General features: G+C 39.1%; 1 protein-coding gene across 2 annotated transcripts; it reads left to right on the top strand.

Annotated features, from left to right (window-relative positions):
- The first annotated feature begins 7,935 nt into the window (after window positions 1-7,935).
- LOC116315775 (probable E3 ubiquitin-protein ligase HERC4) lies at window positions 7,936-17,306 on the top strand. 2 transcript variants are annotated; one of them, XM_039615249.1, is made up of 23 exons: window positions 7,936-8,279; window positions 8,376-8,496; window positions 8,734-8,810; window positions 9,449-9,670; window positions 9,768-9,859; window positions 10,105-10,235; window positions 10,350-10,474; window positions 10,563-10,636; window positions 10,715-10,830; window positions 10,946-11,005; window positions 11,245-11,347; window positions 11,944-12,139; window positions 12,256-12,404; window positions 12,515-12,631; window positions 12,819-12,917; window positions 13,313-13,468; window positions 13,559-13,699; window positions 13,804-13,973; window positions 14,169-14,232; window positions 14,322-14,392; window positions 14,489-14,672; window positions 14,793-14,892; window positions 16,509-17,306. In XM_039615249.1, exons 1-23 carry the CDS (start codon window positions 8,054-8,056, stop codon window positions 16,724-16,726), a joined length of 3,012 nt encoding a protein of 1,003 aa, XP_039471183.1. In that variant the 5' UTR covers window positions 7,936-8,053; the 3' UTR covers window positions 16,727-17,306. The 2 variants fall into 2 exon arrangements, with proteins under 2 accessions (XP_039471183.1, XP_031590039.2); XM_031734179.2 differs by having other exon boundaries at window positions 11,242-11,347.
- The last annotated feature ends 1,921 nt before the right edge of the window (window positions 17,307-19,227 follow it).

Raw genomic sequence — 19,227 nt, 5'->3', positions numbered from 1 at the left:
CGTTGTACCCTGTACAATGACAATAAAGGCTATTCTATTCTATTCTATTCTATTCCTGTGTGGACCGATCACATGGTTATAAAGCAGGTGAAAATTGACTTCAAACTTTTGAGCTGTAGTGTAGATTGATTGCAATGATAGTGTATATTTATCTATTACAGAAGATTATATAGAAGTATGAGGACAGGGAGACACTGTGAAAAAGTTATGAGCTGTCTTGCTGCAGAGAAAGTGGAGTCTGTCATCCTTGTAAAGCTCCCAAGATAGGCAGCTGGCAGGATTGAATGATGCTCTGCCTCTGTGGTCAAGTACAGACATAGGCCTTAAGCAACCATGAGCCACTGATAAGCATGACAGATAAGGAAACACATAAAGTGCATTAGTTAGACTCCTATGAGCCTCTAATAGGAGAAAATGAGCACGCAATAAAGTGGACTTGTTAGGGAGAGATTGCCATCAGAGTTAAAACACTCCAACTCAATTTTGATGACACAGCTAAAAAAATGAGCGTTTTGTTGACACTGATGACAAAATCCTGATCAGATACAGACAGACACATGCATACAACACACACTACTGCTCAAAGGTTTGTGGTCAGTTCAAACAGTCGTCTTTTAATTAATAATTTACATTTACTTTAACGTAATATTACAAAAAGGTTATCAGTAATGTTTTCACAGATGTGTGTTTAATGAATCATTTATGTTAAATCACCCATGATGCATTAGGAAATGTCTACACACTTATACATGGGCCCATTTTTAGTAACAATCACTCCTGTGTGGACCGATCACATGGTTATAAAGCAGGTGAAAATTGACTTCAAACTTTTGAGCTGTAGTGTAGATTGCAATGATAGTGTATAGTTATCTATTACAGAAGAATATATAGAAGTATGAGGACAGGGAGACACTGTGAAAAAGTTATGAGCTGTCTTGCTGCAGAGAAAGTGGAGTCTGTCATCCTTGTAAAGCTCCCAAGATAGGCAGCTGGCAGGATTGAATGATGCTCTGCCTCTGTGGTCAAGTACAGGCATAGGCCTTAAGCAACCATGAGCCACTGATAAGCGTGACAGATTAGGAAACATGCATAAAGTGCATTAGTTAGACTCCTATGAGCCACTAATAGGAGAAAATGAGCACGCCATACACAAGCTTACTTTTAGGAACAATTACTGCTGTTTTGAAATAAATCACATTCTGGTACTTAATACACGTTTTTCATGTCAGATGGTTAATATATGACTACAAACATCTTTATACTCACAAGCAGAGGTTAAGATTACTGTGCTGAGGAAAGGAACATTACGTTTGGTTAATTTAGGGTCTGAAGTTTCATATTTGTGAGTAAGTTGGTCTCAAAAGTGATTAAAATGTCATGACCACGGAATTCTCTTTGTTTCATGGAAATTGTTCTTTCCCTCTCTTCCCTCCTCTGGAGAGGAGGGGTCCACCCTAGGACACAGTCCAAGAATTGGACACCGATCTTTTCTGCTGATCTGGATTGCTTCATGGAGCGTGCAGTATTTAAGGACAGCGTGTACCACAGAGCTTCACCAGATTCGCTTCACCTCTTCAGTGGTAATCAGGCCTGCCTATTTGATGGTATTTCTAGCTCTTGTTACGTGGTAACCAGTTCTCTATTCGTCCCAGTTCGTCAGCTGAAGTAAACCCCGCTGTTCTAAGACCTGAAGCCATCTCTCCTTGACGACTCTGAATGGATCTTGGAACTTCAAACCCTCCAACCGCACCCACCTGGCCGCTGGCCGCCGATCACTCCCTGGATCACCTTACGGACTAATTCCTCTCAGCTCTGTAAATCTTGTGGGAACAGTTAACCCGGATTCTGTGAAACCCCCAGTCATTGTCTCTCTCAATCAGTCATTCTCTCTCTCTCTCTCTCTCTCTCTCTCTCTCTCTCTCTCAGTCATTCTCTCTCTCTTGCTCTCAATCATTCTCCATCTCTCTCTATCAATCAATCATTCTCCATCTCTCTCTCTCAATCAATCAGTCAATCAATCATTTCTCTCTCTCTTTCTTTCTCACCCCGACTCCTCGGTTGCACTGCCTTTGTTTGAATAAAAAACAAACCTTTGTGGTGGAACGGTCTGCCCAGTCTGAATTTCAGGTCCTGACTTGCCACTATTGTGACATCAATTGTTGGGTCTACCTTACAATATAAAGGGCCTTGAGACGACTGTTCCTGTGATTTGGTGGTGTATAAATAAAACTGAATTGAATTTTAAAAAATTCTTGGAGAATTCATTTTGTAGTAAATGAACACTGTTCGATGTATGAAACTGATAAAAAGATGAAGGCTTTGAATAACTGGCTGTGCCAGTGTCAGGACTGAATAGAAATAGTTAACCACATTTGCTGTAATGTAATATTAAATGAAGTTTGCCAAAAATAAATTAAACATAATTCTGAGCTTTTTGATTCCACTTTTTACAGATTGCGTTGTCCTCACATAATAATAATGCTACAAATACAGGATGTAAATACAGATAATATTCACAGTGTGATGTTAGTACTTTGTTCTAAAGTGACAAATCTGAATAATTCCTCCATTGTTAGGACATTTCAAGTGTATGCTTAGAAATATGTGTAAGAATATAAGCTTTGTCTATTTCACTGTCTTCATAGGCCTCATATATCTTCGTATCATTGTTGTCAGCACTCATGTTCACAGCAGTGTTCTGCTGGAATAATTCCCAACACTATTCCATCTAAGTGAGACACTACATCCATTTCCCCACAGTTCCAAGAAATACTCTAAGCTACCAAGTTTGTACTAAATGTGTGTGTACTACATTACTCTTTGTGTAGTTCTTCTTATGATTCCACAAAGATGGGAAGAAATGTTCCCCAAAACATGTCATTTCTCTATAAATTGAGCAAAGCAAACAAACTGCTGTTCTAGCCCTTTAATTACTGCTCAAACAATCATTAGATAGCATAATGAAGTGGGGCGTTTTTTTTAATGCTCTAAATAAATCATGAAATCCATTTTCACACTTAATTCTGGACAGTGAAGAAAACAATAAAAAGCTCATGAAACTGTGTGAAGCTGACCTTTTTCACACAACAGCAGTTAGTCTGCCATGTTCTGACTAGAAATACTGAATCACAGTGGAAATAAAGATATCCATACAGTGAAGAAATCCTCCTCTTAATGTATGGGACATTTCCCTGAACTAATCTCAATAGCACATTTGCACTGTGGTATGCAGAGCCATTAGGTAATGTCTAGCAAAGCAAAAAAATAACTCTTTGAATGAGCATAAAGCAATTTAATTACACAGAAATCCTTTCCATTTTTGTTTTAGCATTATACAGTTCTCTTATTCCAACTTAATGTACTTGAGTTGGACCAACTTAATTAATGATGAATCAACTTACTTACTGCAGTTGAGTCCAACTTAACTGAGTTGATCCAACCCATTCTAATTACATTAGGCCGACAAAAATATGTAATGCTAATAGAAAGCCATTTTTTAAATATTGAAACTAATTCAAGCTTGGTGGGTGAGCAGGCAAACTGTCACAAGGGCCACAGGCCAATAACTAAACTGGACTCAAACGCAGAGAACCACAACAGAGACGGCTCGTACATTTTACAGTGTTTTATTAAGAAAACAGATTAATTCGTAGCAAAGTCTTACTAGTGATGCGGCCGTGACAGGTGCGATGGGAATGGAGTGGGTGAGTCTGGGAAGAGAAGAGAATGAGGTTAGGAAGGTGGTGGGCACAGGACACTTAGGGAAGGTGGCTATGACTGATATTGCTTACTGATAGCTGGGGTGAACTTGGCTTTGAGGAAGAGGCGGCGAGAATCTGGGTGAGTATTGGCAAAGGCTGGCTGACTGAGTTCCACTGCGTCCGAGGTGGTGAGTGATAGCTGGGGGGCAGGCAGGTAAGGTTCTCCGCATTTTCCAGTATGCAGAGGTAACCCGAGAAGCGCTGAGGTTGAAGGCAGTGGTGAAGAAGGTCAAGGGAAACTGTGGCACAGGAAAACAAGGTAAGCGACAAAAAAAAAGTAGCAAGAGCATGAAAACCGATACCAACGTCAGGTCATAAATCCTCAACCTGATTACCCAGAATCAGCTTCAGGTGTGCAGGACTGCAGGAAAGATGGCTCCGCCCAGGGGTGGAGACCAAAGAACTCAGGTACCTGATGGAATTTTCCAGGCACATTTCCAGATCATGACACAAACTATGCCATGTGGTCAGAAGCAGCGACTTGGGTTCAAGTGAAAAGAATTTGGAAAGATCTGGATCCTGTACAGAGTATTTGTATCAAGGTATCTCAGAGACAGCACCAGAAATGACAAAAATGCAGCAAATGACAGAAATATTGAAAGAAAAAGAGCAGAATAAGAAAAACAGAGAAATACTGTCACGGCTGCAATAACAGACGTGTGGAGGTGAAGTAAGGACCCAAGTGCAGGCAGAGGTTGATATGAGAAGTAAGTTTATTTTAGTGGAGATGGCGAGGACAGGAACTAAGAAATAAACTAAAACTGGGAAAACCTAAACATATGGAAATTAGGTCAAAACTCTCAGGGTGATACACAGAGGAACAACAGGGAGACTCAGGGAAACAACATAGACAGACCAGCAACTAACAGAGGCAAACACAAGGCTTAAATACACAGAGGGATAACGAGGGAATGAGACACAGAAGGAGAGCACAGCTGGGAGTAATCAGACATGACAAGACCAAAGGGAAGCAAAACTAGAAACACTCACATAAGACATGGACCTTCAAAGTAAAACAGGAAATACACAACGGACACAGAGATCCAAACTAGACACTGAACTTAACAGACAGACTCACGAGCAGACACTATGACATCATGGACAGACAGAGGGAACACAGAGAAGTGGGACCAGGGCAGGCATTTGTTAGAAACCTAACAAATGACAAATCTTAACTAAAGACATAACCAGAATAAACAAGAACATAGAATATTATAAGGAAACACAAAACAGCCTCAGGACCATGACAAATACAGCGCAAGCGCCAAGACATGGAGAAAAATTTCTCCAGCTAGTGTTGTTGTTGTTTTGTTTTGTTTTTAAAGTTTTATTCTTACTGAGGTCTTTTTGTGTTACTTAATAAGTACGATTAGAGATGATCATATACTTTGTGTCAAAAGATGTGATTTATGACCCTGATTTATGACAGGAGAAAGTAAAAAAGGAAGTAATAAAAATGTATGTCAGTCATATTTTTATGACATATAAAACTATTATTTTTAAAAATGGTTTATAATAAACATATAAAATAAGATAACTGTTTATTATCATTGCACAGTCATATTTAGTACAATATATAACGAAAATGGAAAACTGTCCAACGTTGGCACTAAGCACAACTAAACACAACAAAACACAACACAGTAAACTTTAAAGTGGATGAAAGGTGCAAAAAAAGGACGACTTAATAAATTAAAGAATGAATGTTCATTGCACATTATTGTCCCCAAAATAATTCGAGGGAGGTAGCCAATCAGGTCAGCTGATAGCACTGATTAGGGCTATTGCCCCATTGTAAAAGCTGTCCTTGAGTCTGTTTGTCTGTGACCTCAGCAACCTGAATCTCCTGACAGACAGCAGCAGCTTAAACGCACGGTGTCCTGGGTGTGTGCAATCCTGTAGGATGCTGCGTGCCCTCTTGAGACAGCGAGGGCTGTACAGGTCCTTCAGGGAGCAAAGAGGATGTCCAATGATTTTTTATTAAATTATATTCATATCCAAATCATTCATATCCAAATCATATTAATTACCCTTTGAAGTGCCTTTTAGTGTGCCATGGTGCAGCTGGAGAACCACACAGTGATGTAGTATGTTAGCACACTTTCAAAGGAGCAACAGTAGTGGATGCTCAGCAGCTCCCTCTTCAGGTCCATTTTTCTTCTTTACAAGGTGTTAGAGCTCATTTGACGTCTGTGTCTATGTGCACACCCAGGAACTAGAAGCTGGACTGCCTATCCGTGCACTCCCCATTGATGCTGATGGGCTGCAGCACAGATTTCCTCCTTCTGAAGTCGACTACCAGCTTTGTGGAGCTTTGCAACAATGGTGTAACAATGGTGTCTTCAGTTGATCTATTAGCTACAGTATGTATGCGAACCGGTGTGGGCCAAGTGTGGACAACAATAATAAAAAGATACTATAGACACGTTTTTACATTTACATAATGAAAAAAATGTTGTGTTGTGAAAACATATTAAATTCAAACAGTTGCCAGAGGAAAGTAAAAACTGGCAGTGGGACTTTACACTGTAGTTGTGCATTCGGCTCCTCAGCATGGTGCAGTGCTTACATTTACCTCCAGTCAACACCGACACCTCGGCCATTACTCACAACGCAGCAAACTGCATCGTCAACTTGTTGCAGAGCTCTGGGGGTGGAGGGGCAAAGGTCACCAAGATTGTATGTGGAAGGTTAGTAATAAATAGTAGTAAGTAGTAAGGTATCCAAGTATTACATCTCAGCAAAAATACAAATTAATTGCATTTAGTAAATCATAATCATCAACAGTTATAAAACACTGCCATTGTTAATGTTTGCGATGTTAAGTAAAAATTGTCAACATTCTAAGAACAAAATATTGTTTTCAACATAAACTGCATTATTCCTAGACTCTGATAAAGTAGCTTTGCATGATTCAGTGTTCAAAATAATCCAACCCTTTCGTTTTAAACCCTTTCTTTTGGTGTCTTGCCTCCACAAACAAAACATTTCAGCAGTATGTGGGTGGAGCCTCTATATCTGACCATATCTGCTCTATCTGACATCATACCAAGCCAAGGCTTTTATTTTAGACTTTGGCTATGTTCCGGTGGGGGAACCAGCATTTTGAAAAGATATGTGTTATAGAAAACAAGGAAAAGTACAACAGTTCTCCTTTAATATAGCACTGATTTCCAGGCAGTTGCAAGGGAACCAAGGCCAGGGGCATTTGAGGTGAGGGTAGGTAGAAAGAACAAAAGACAAGCTGTGAAATAAAGATAGAGTTAATAATTAAGTGATTGTTAAATTCGAAGTGGTGTATAAACAAGAAATATCCCTTGTTTCTATGGTCCATTCGTATGGCAGTCGATATATCTGATCCTGAATTAATTTCTAAGCTCTCATTTGCATGTCTTACACTTACCCACCTCCACAGAGTCCAAATGTCCAAATGACTACTGCATTGATACTACACATCAAACAAGGACAACGTTTCACACAATGACGTCAGTGTATACTGACGTCAGCTCGCAGGGACTGACGTCAGCTCGCACTGGCTATGCGAGCAAAAAGCTTTTGATTGTTCCAAAATCTTCGTTTTCTCCTACTCCTGGCTCAGTATTACTTTAATTTAAGTTGAAATCCTTAATAATCTCAGGCACACAGTCTATGATCACAGCAACCCCACCTGTTAAAAATGATTACACAGTATGAAGACTAACACAAATGAGCATAATAACACACTTTAGCTTAACTGTATTACTTACTATATTTAGCCTACTTAGTGGGGGGATTGGAAAAGTTATAATCAAATAAAATACACTTCACGCTCACATGATAGTATACGTTATATAAAATACGTTATATAAAAAGCATATGTAAAAATGTGAGCCCAGCTCTCAGCATTATTAATATTTCCCACACTGTACCACAGAAACATGCTCTTAACCACTGAGTTTGCTGGGATCTTTTATTATTTATTTGTTTATTTATTTTAGAGTTTTCTTCACTCACTTTTTAAATACAACCTCTTCCTCACCAGTCCTGAATCCCCCTTCTCTGCGTGTGAAACGAAACCCACATAACTACACAATTTTCGTTTTCATTATCTGACATAAAATTATCTATCATCAGTTTCACTTTCGCTTTCCTTACTTTAACTGATCAGCTGACTCGTGTTATTGTTTCCTTTCATCACGCTGTTCAGCGCCATATTTAAGTTTTGTTTTCCAGGTGAAGTTTCGTTTCTGGCTGACAGACTGCAGAGTGACACAGTGAAGATCAGCTGTCGCTCCCAAACACACTCAGACAACATGTTTTCCTGGGGAGAGGACTGTCAGCGCGGGTTTTACGTGAAAGACGGCTCCGGTACCGACAGCACGACCACTGATGATGGAGTTCATTTTTTAAACATCAGCCATCACATCGCGGATCTGTCGGCAGGTCGAAACGTGCTGGCTTTCGTTAAAAGTAATGGAAACGCGTTTTTTATCCACATAAACGAGAGCAAGGATGGCAGAAGAGTGAGAGGCAGGCAGAGTGAGTATCGGTGTCACTAACAAGTTCACTCTCTGCTGCATTTAACCGAACTGTGTCCACTCACACCTGCTGCGTTTGTGGCTTTTGAATCTGCAGAGTTTGTGAAACACAAAGAGAAGATAGAGGCTGTGAGTTGTGGCGATGATGTGGTCGCACTGCTGTCTGAGAGCGGCAAAGTCCTCTGTGTGGACACGAGACACCCATCTTTCACTCCCAGGTAACAGATACTGATTATGCTCCACAGACTGGCAATAAAATGTCATATTATGTACTATTATTATTGGTAGTAGTAGTAATAGTAGTAGGCAGGTAGGTAGGTAGGTAGCACCATTGTTAGTATTCCTAGTCCTAGGACCCCACAATGCCTATATTTGGATTTTGGATTTGGATTTTGTATAGATATGTATATGGCTTCATTCAGCTCTGTTTTCTTCTTCTGCTCCGTCTTTTTCAGGCCACTCGAAGCTTTTTCTAACATACACGTTTCTCAAGTTGCTTGTGGGAGTCAGCACTCGGTTGCACTCACCAAAGGTACAGTAGAGTTCTGCAAGTGCTACAAATGGACAAGTTAAAATGATTAAGACAGACTGAGTCAGCCCATCCGGCTTACATTCAGTCACATTTGGTTGCACTTCATAATACACTTCATACACATGTAATTTTATATCATAGTCTGTCTTCATGTAGTTCATGTTACTTGTGCAAATGTGTGTACAGATATGTATCCCTAATACATGCATGGTATCATGGTTTATCTATCTATCTATCAAACAAACAAGGGATTGAAGTATCATCTGAACCGTCAGCATATGTGGTTGGGCACTAAGATATGCTTATAAATTGGGATTGCAGCTGAGATTAATTTTTGTCCTCCATAAACATTATCCTTGATTTTCACACTTGACTCTCCATCAGGAATTTTCACATTATTAACATTGCACACCTGCATGTCTACATTTCTATTTGAAATGGAAATTTCTTGTGCATTGTTTTATAGAAATGTAATCAACTTTCATCAGCCTGACTTACATTTATCTTTAGGAACTTTGGGATCTGCACCAGGATATAAAATTTTATTATATAAAATTTTTACTCCACACCCTCAGCTTGTGACCATCCAACTGATAGGCTTGTCATAACATTGATCATAAACTCATAAACTCCCACAGATGGTCAGCTGTATACGTGGGGTCAGGACTGCAGGGGCCAGCTGGGTCTGGGTACGAGGAAGTCTGTCTGCAGATCACCTCAGCATGTCCCATCACTGTCAGCGATCCCCCTGATCCAGGTCGCTGCAGGAGGAGACCAGAGTTTCGCCCTCTCTGTCTCTGGAGGTGTTTTCAGCTGGGGGAGTAATGACTTTGGACAGCTCGGGCTGGGAGACACAAAAGGTACTGTGGCATTAAAATAAATGTCCTAACTTTATTGTATGTTAATGCGCATTATAATCTGGTAACATAATAACATTGACAATCCTTTTTCTTATAGACAGACACACACCAGCTCCTGTTCAGTGTTTGAATATGAAGAAAGCTCAGCGCATTTCCTGTGGAAAGTACCACACGGCCATTTTGACAAAGGTTAGACAACCGGAGCTTTTTAATGCTCTCCTTTAAACTCTGCTTTGGTTTCTATCAGCTCCTAATGGATGGTTGGTTGCTAAATACTCCATTCGTCTATTGGTGTAAGATAGTAATAAGACAGCATGGCCCAGTTTCTTTATCTGAGCCTTTTGCTACCTGCTGTTACTGTCACATTACAGTGAAGAAAAACAATAACAATGGCTGTGGGACTTTACGCTGTAGTTGTGTGTTTGGCTCCTCAGCATGGCGCAGTGTTTACATTTGGCTCCGGTCAACACGGACAGCTCGGCCACAACTCACTACGCAACGAACTGCGTCCTCGACTTGTTGCAGAGCTCTGGGGGGCAAAGGTCACCAAGATTGCATGTGGAAGGTACGGCACACATATTGTTTAATCCATGATGAAAACAGTGCTCAAAGAAAACAGTTAGTCAAGTGTAACTATGGTTTTTAGGTCTAAATATTTTGTATATTATCATCTACACAGGAATCACACTTTAGCGCTGACAGAATCCAAGCAGGTCTACTCCTTTGGTTGTGGGGATCAAGGGCAGCTGGGACATCGAGGGGAGAGTAATCCATCTGTGCCGCTGCTTGTTCGGCTGCCACAGGGTAACTATATCTCTGGTATTAATGATTTAAGGATACAATGAATTTGCTGTATCTGAGAAAGAAATGATGTGTTTACCTACCATTTCAGACACCGGTGAGCCCCAAATCAGAAACATCTTCGCCGAAGATAACTGTTCATTTGCAAGATGCTTGTCTGATGAGGTACTGACACTAACACATAAAGTACAGACCGTGATGGAGGAGGTGTAAATATGTAAACAATCACTACTTTCTTTACAGGGCATTCACAAGGGTTCAAAGACTGACTGTGGCATTGCATCACAACACTGTCTTGATGACATGGTTGACAAATGGATCTCTGAATGTGATTCGAAGCCATGGAAAAAGAAAAAACAGTAAGTATGATGCACTGGCAGTCACAGCTTGTTGATTTGCCTGGTGTTCTATCGCTTCTTAGACTCAAATTATTCATTTTTTCTGCAATGGAATGAAAATATTAAATCTTCACAGGGAAGTCTACAGGGCATTTTCCTCTGCATCCTGTCTGAATAAAAGCTTCCTTGAGCAAAGGTAAATACAGAGTTTCTGTGCACCACATTTTTCTTTTTCCCATCTCAAAGGTGGGATATCTAGTCTCTCGGGCCTGGCTCTCTCTCTCTCTCTCTCTCTCTCTCTCTCTCTCTCTCTCTCTCTCTCCATACATATATATATAGATATAGATATAGATATAGATATATATTAATTCATAGATAGATAGATAGATAAGTGCAATGCTTTAATATGGACTTTTTTCTTCTTCTTCTTAGCAGAGATAAACATTTCCAAACTTCACCAAAGTACCACGGCTTAAACCTGAACCATGCACAGCTTGCTTTCAAGAAACTGTTAACAAAGGAAAGTGCTCGGGCAAAGGTATGTTGCTAGAATACATGTAATCTGTAAGAAAAGTTTTGTATTTGTTTGTTTATTTGTTTGTTTGTTTGTTATTTTATAAATATCTTACTAATAATTTGAGAAATCTGTGTGTGTCCATAAAAGCCTAGTAATATAAAGCTAAATCTGTACAGACGTGTCACACAGACACACATATCTTCTAAGTGTTGACTGAGAGACTAATAAAATACTAGAATTTCATTTGACGAGCATCCAAATCAGAACTTCACTTTCTCACTCATGGTGTTCGGATGAGCGGTTCTTGAAAAAACTGCAACCGATATTCAGTTTGTTCTGCATGGCCACATTCTGATCAGACAGTCATGCACACATGACACATTTAGTGAACGTATCCTTATAGCTAACCCTTTAAACAACTTCAGATTGTAACTGGTTACACTCTCCGTGACCAGGCACTGCTCTTGTCTGTGTTAACAACATAAGCTTCCTGACTTTTAAAGAATGACTAAATAGTCCTAGCATTTTTCCTCTGAACACTGTCCTGAACAAAAGACACATGCAATGTACCTGGAGCTACCTGCTGTTCAGTGATTTTTGGAATCATCTTCAAACAGATCGAGGCTGCTGTGCTACACCTGCTTCCTTCCCTTGATCAGAAACCAGTTGGAGTGGAGGGGTTGAGAATCTACCTTCTTCTCAATGAGCTGCTGCATGCAATCCAGAAACAAACATGGCAACAGAGCACAGAGCTCGCTGAGGCGGTAGCTGGTGCAGTAGCAAGGTTGTCGAATGAAAGTCTTAAGATCATAGGTACTGTCACAGCTGTCTACATGATATCACAATAATACTCTTTTTAATCTGGAAGGTGACAAAGTGCTCAAAGTTTCATGGCATGTCCTTTTTATCTGTTCTGTGTTTTTCTTCAGGTGACTGGTGGTCCTCGCTGTCACCCTCCACCATGGTTCGACACGTTAAGGTGTGGAAGCAGGCCCTATCAGAGATCCTGTCCTTTAAACCTGTACCTCGCAACTCTGGAGTCAGAAATCTGCTGCTAGTCCTCCAATATATGTACAATGTTAGTATAAATATCCTAAAACAGTCATTTTACTCCCTCTTAAGCTTTAATCTGTCCATTTTTTTTACCTGAAAACAAAAAGAAATTTTATTCACATGTTTCCTTTAAAGGCCAACAGCAGGGTTGCAGAGTCTCGAAGGATACCAGAAAGTGATTTTTGTGTGTCAGCTGATGACGCATTCCTTTTTGAGGATTTGCAACATTGGCATTTACAGTCACAACAAAAGGTAAAATGTTCTGGTCTAAAGTAGTGTGTCTGTGTGTAATCTACTGTGTCATACTTTGTTATTCCATTCTTCTCATCTTTGATTCTGTCACTTTTAGTCAATGCCCAATGTTGATATTAATAATACAAAGAAATGGTTTTCATGTGTTGTTAAACCTAAAGGATCTATGTGGATTTGTCCATTTCAGTATGCAAATGCTGAGCCGCTCATCCTGTGCAAGTTCCCAATCGTGATGGATCTGCAATCAAAGAAAACAGTGTTCGACATGAATTCTGAATGCACTCAGGTAACTTAAGCCTGAACCAAGCAACTGCTTTATCTTCCTCAAACTTGCATTACACTACCTGCCCGGCAACATTTTAAAAAACAAAACAGGAGGAGTTATTTAATTAGTCAGCAGCCTGATAACCTGAGTAGTGCTTAAATGAGACAGATTACTCATCAGGTGACCAGAAGTGTGTCAATTGACAATATTGTTCTTCAATTATGAAACTATCTGCAAATTTAGTCCCAGTAATCTTGTGAGGCAGTAGTCATTGTTATTATGGATTACTGTGCTGCCCCCCAGTGCACAGCAAAATAAATGCCATTATAAGAAGTAAGACTTACTGTATTCAATAAAATGTCATTCAAAGAGAAAAATAATTTTTAAAAATATTTTATTTTTTATCTCTATTGTAGAGACAGCACCAGATGGCCATTGGTTTTCCTGATAAATTGAATCCTCTGTCAAATCCAAATTTTTTTGAACTGCGGCTGCAGCGTGCGTCACTTTTCGAAGGCACCTTCAGAGAGCTGGAAGCTGCTCCTCACAGCGCCTGCAAGAAGCCACTTGTGGTGAATATTTTCACCTGATGATTAAAGTATATCCAGACTCTTCTGCAACTGTTCTCATCAAAAACTTCTGCAACTCTTATATTTTCACAGGTCTATTTTGATGAGGACCCAAACATCAAAGATGTCTACAAACGAGACCTTTTTCACCACCTGTTTCGTAAAATGGTGTCAGAAGAATCTGGGATGTTCATGCTCAATGACTCCAAAACCCTGGCATGGTTTCCCTCCAATGTAAGACTTTAAAACTGAACCCACCAACTGTATAAAATTGGTTAAAGGATTAAAATTTTAACGATAACCAATAATAGAACCAAAGTGAACTTTTATCAATGCAGGCAACAGAGGAGAGCAAGAGAAACTTCTTCCTGTTTGGACTACTGTGTGGCTTGGCCTTGTACAACCAGTGTATCATACACTTACAGTTCCCACTGGTTCTGTTCAAGAAGCTACTCAATTTAGAGCCGACACTGGAGGATATGATGGAGTTCAGCCCGACTGTTGGACGGTAAGTATCCATTTCACTTCAGTAACACATGCTGCTACTGGTCCCACGACCTGGCCCCAGATAAGCAGAAGAAAATGTATGGATGGACGTATTTTAAGTTGTGGTGTGTCAAAAGTTACAGTAACTTGTGACTGCTGTAAAATGTACATGGTTGAACTTCTTTTAATACTACTTTTTGTTTTAATTTATTTAAAGGACTCTGCAGACCATCTTAAACTATGAAGATGATGTTCTGGATAACCTCTACATGGACTTTTGGGTATGTGTTTTACTATAGAAGATGATCAGTAATCTGTCTCATTCTCAGGTTTCACAGCTAAACTCATCTGATTTATAACTAATTTACAGATAAACTGGGATGGGATAGATGTTGACCTGGATCCTCAAACTCCTGGAAAGCCACTGACAAGTCAAAATAAGTAAGCATGTAAAACATGAAGTGTTTGTAAGGTTCATCTGCAGCACCTCTGTCTTGGTGAAATGTTTGCTGATTTAAAGTTTTCCCTACTAAACAGGAAGGAGTTTGTGGAGGCCTATGTGAATCATGCCTTCAACACATCAGTGGAGAGTGTGTTCCAGGAGTTCAAGCGAGGCTTCTTCCTGGTGTGTGACCAGGATTTGGTGAGGCTGTTTCGACCAGAGGAGCTGCAGGGAGTGCTGGTCGGCCAGGACGTGTATGACTGGGAAAAGTTTAAACAGGTACAGTCAGCCAAACAGAAATAGGCTGTAGTTTCACAGCTGCAACAGAATACCTGTGTACTGTATATGTGCCTGACTTTATTAACTCATTTGCAAAAAAATAATTTTCACTGTCTACAGAACACAGTTTATGAGTTGGAGCATGTTCGCCATTCCACCATAAAGATGTTTTGGGAGGTGTTTGACGAACTAACTGAAGAGCAGAGGAAAGATTTCCTTCGTAAGTACTTGCCAAATTTCTTGAGCTTTTCACTGTTGAAATCTTCCCTGTGATATGTTATTAAAAGGTGGGCAATATTAAGGACTTGTGGTATGTACAGTGCTGTGTAAAAGTATTTGCCTCCTTCATAGTCAAAGTTAAATCTTTGACATGATCTAAAACAGCCCGTGGAAGCTTAGAAACCCTCCAATGTGATTAGATTTAAATTAATTTGACAAAAAAGAGAGTGGGTCAGAATTCTTCCCCAGCAATGTGAAAGACTCATTTCCAGGATTGTGTAACAATGTGCGGCAGGCAGGTTTTGGAACCAATATACAAAACTCCAGAGGCAGGACATGAAACTAAAAAAAAAAAAATCATTCAAAAAAATTTTAATGGAAGAAACTTTTGAAAATCACAAAAAATAAAGGTGCTGGAGCGATGAATTAAAACACTAACGATCTAAGGAAAACCAATGAGCAAGGGAATGCACAGCAATGACAACATGACAAAGGACCACAGGAAGATCCAGACAATTTCTACACCAGGTATTTAGAGAAGGGGAAAACAGCTCAGAGACACAGCAGGAAGAGACACAGTGCAAACGAGGCAAAGGACTAACAAAATGAAAAAAGTAATAAAGCGAGTAACTAAAAACAGGGGAAGCACGATAACTAAACCGAAGGCTAGAATACAACAAACTTTAACTGAAAACAGAGTAAGCAAATAAAGAAGGCGTAAAACTAGAAACACTAAACTAAGAGGAAAACTAAGGCTCTCAAAATCAAACAGATAAACACTGAGGAATCACAGCTAACTTTACACAAAGGGATACAAGACAAACACATAGACCAGCTCAGACACAGGAACATGAGGGACACAAGAAATACAATATATAATGAACAGAACTAGATGTGAAACCAAAACCCAGAGTTATGAATGCAAAGAAACAAATCACAAAATGCTGTAAAAAGACAAAACTCTGGGTCATAGACACCAAGACCCTAACAGCCAGTTACTGCATAAACACTTGATCACAGTTCTTGCTGCCAAGGGTGGCACAACCGGTTATTAGGATTAGGGGGCAGTCACATAGGGTCCGGTAGGTCTGAATAATTTTTTCCCTTAAAAATGAAATCATTTAAAAACTGTGTATTTACTAGTTTATATAAAAGTGAGACAAACATGAAAAAAGACTGCCTTACAAAGACTGTACCAAAATGATGAGCAACTCCATCTTCTTGATACATTCTGAGAATTTTTTAGATGTTGATTAGCATTGTCACAATACACTGATATTGATTACCAACTAACCAGATTGAATTTATTTAAACTCATATTGTAAACATTTTTACATTTCTGGTTACAGTCTATTCTATTCTGTTCTATACTGTAACCATTCTAGTCTATTTCTATAGACTATAACAAATCTATAACAAATTTCCCACTTGTGGGACTAATAAAGGTCATCTTATTTGAATGAGGTGGCTAGGTCAGAAGAAACCCTATGTACTTGTTGTAACTGTATAAAGCAAAGATGCTCAGATGCAAATCAGATGATGCTGATTCGTGGTGATGTTGATGGACAGAAAATAAGATAATCAAAATAAGATTTTCCTTCCACTGCTGTTCTTCAGGGTTCCTGACTGGTTATAGACGAGCTCCGATTCTTGGCATGGACCAGGTCCACATGAAGGTTCGCGTTAAGCAAATTCAGAGCGGCACCTGTGATCAGCACTTCCCTGAGGCCCTGACATGTCACTCTATTCTGTATCTGCCTTTTTACTCAACTAAGGAGATCATGCGAGACAGACTGACAGAGGCCCTGCTAGCAGATACAGAATTCATACTGTGATGGTGGATCATATGCAGCTCTAAAGGACTGTGTCTGTGCTGAGGAGGAGGGATGGGTTTTATTTTTACTCTTGGAACTCATCTTTTTTTTTCCTGTAGTACCTCAGGATAATTAACACTGTGTACTACACTAATATATCACTATAGCAAATGCACAACTTGACTTTGTAAGAGTTATCTTTTTAAAAAAAATTTAACATTCCTACATAAGACAGCTGTTTAACAGCATCAGCATCATAAGGCACTTTAGAATTATCTGACTTTTCTTAATATGTCATAATTTATCCAATAATTTAAATTATTCCTATGAATCAAATCTAATTTTTATGCTCAGACAAAGATAAACAGAATAATTTATTACTTGTTATAAACATCTGACTATATGTAATACAATCCAAAGTATCACTTCTGTATTATTTATCACTCTATTCTTTGTGTTTTACTTAATTCTAGCGGGGTTGAATTATTACCAGTTATAAATATTTAACATATGTAACATTGGTTATGTGTTTGAACAATAAAAATGTGTATTTTACACTAAACATTGCTTACCTAGTGTCAATAAATCACTGAACACTGCAGTCTGAGGTTTCCTTCACACTATTTAAAGTAGAAATTATAATCAAATGCAGATTTTATTTGATAATATTAGTATCTCAGACCGTTGCCCACGCTATGTTTCTGTATACTTATGTCAAAGAGAAGAAAGGTTGAAGTTACTATGCAGTCCAGAGTCTCTGCTAGAGCGCCATTCAACCACCAGATGGATCCAGAGTTAAACCCAGTGGCTTCATTTGTTTTAACATTATTTGTTGACTTGAACAGATGCACCAATAAGCTGCTAATTCAGATCCAAGTTGAAGGAAAATCGTTATGGAGTCTAGGAACCTGAAGCCACCTGAAATTACATGAAAAAAGACAGCAATACCTTTCAGTTTAACCTTTTTTGTTATTTCCTGCCTCTTTGGAGCTAAAAGAGGGCCCTGAAACACGTGTGATATAATTGGAAAGGCAAGGGTGTCCTCTAACGAGCACATCGAGACTTAGTAGGGGAGCTCACTAAGTCAATTGCAGAGGACATAAACAAATTGACTGCATCTCAGGATCTCACATGATTCTGAAAGAGTAATAATAGTGTAACCCTGATGTAACAATAGTGCTGCTTGAATCACATGCTTTTGGGGGTTTTTGCATTTGAAAGAAAGAAAGAAAGAAAGAAAGAAAGAAAGAAAGAAAGAAAGAAAGAAAGAAAGAAAGAAAGAAAGAAAGAAACCACTAGATGTCCCCACTATTCTGCTGGTTGGCTGTCTGGTTCGATGAAACAAAGAACAGCTAGGATGAGATCATCTTGCAGACAAATGCAGCTTTGCAGAGTAACAATGCTTCACATTTAAAACCAAACAGAACAAAAAAACATCAAATAAAATCTTCATTCGAGAGTGAAAATATCTTACACATCAGTTCAAATTAACATATACATTTAAACTTATATTTATGCATGACATCATTAATAATACTATTTTGATTCTTTAAAGAGACAGCACAGAAATGTTTTCTGAATAAAGAAAATTATAAATTGAGACTTTTTTATTTCAGTGGATCTGTAGTGTTCATGTTGACTGTGAGCAACAGTTTCTATTCTTGGACTTTACTACAGTAGCTTTTCTACAATAATCCTTGTTTAGGTTAAACTACAATCTCAGAGCATCAACCATTTAAAGGTTTTGGTCTTCCCTTCCTGAGGGACAGCCTTCTCCTCACAAACAGAAAATTTGAACATCAAATGGATGGCAGCTCAGTGCTCACAGTTAAAGCTGTGTGCCTCAGATGACGACAATACCAGCTCCCAGCAAGATGAAAGAGATCCAAGACTAGAAAAAAATAGAGCTCTTGCCTCACATTGTTTAACATAAACTGACCTGATTATTTGAAACTAACTATCATATTTAATGTGATCATCCATTATTGTACCGCATGACAGAAAACAAGAAAAAGAAGAATAGGTCAACTTTAAGCCCTGATTTCCCTCGAGGCTTTCTGAGTCACTCTGTGTGATTTCCGGTCAAATGAATAAAGTCATATGGTCATGGGAAGCCAACTGGTCAGGGGATCAGTGGGACAGATCTGCTACAAAAAAGGACTACAGGGAGACAGAAAGTGACCACAAAGACAAAACTAATGCCATAAAAAAGAGGCAAAAAAACCCCGATCACAAATGCAAAACAATTCACACAGAAACCTAAAATGCCCCACAAGAAGACACAAAACTCTCCTTTTGCATTTTGCAAATACAAAAATATTACAAAGAATCCTGACTTATCTTAGGTTGGAAGGGCCAAGGCAGTAGGACACATCAGCTAAACAATCAGTAAACTATATTTCCAAAACTATTCACACATATTCAAGATTCAAGGACTTTATTGTCAGAACAATATACACAGTATACAGCACACCGAAATGCTGTTTCACCCCAATGCTCATCCATGTCTTTATGGACCTTGC

Source organism: Oreochromis aureus, linkage group 7, assembly GCF_013358895.1.
Source record: "Oreochromis aureus strain Israel breed Guangdong linkage group 7, ZZ_aureus, whole genome shotgun sequence".
NCBI classification, from domain to species: domain Eukaryota; kingdom Metazoa; phylum Chordata; class Actinopteri; order Cichliformes; family Cichlidae; genus Oreochromis; species Oreochromis aureus.
Note: the sequence above shows the minus strand (reverse complement) of the source record. Positions and strands in the feature narration are given on the sequence as shown.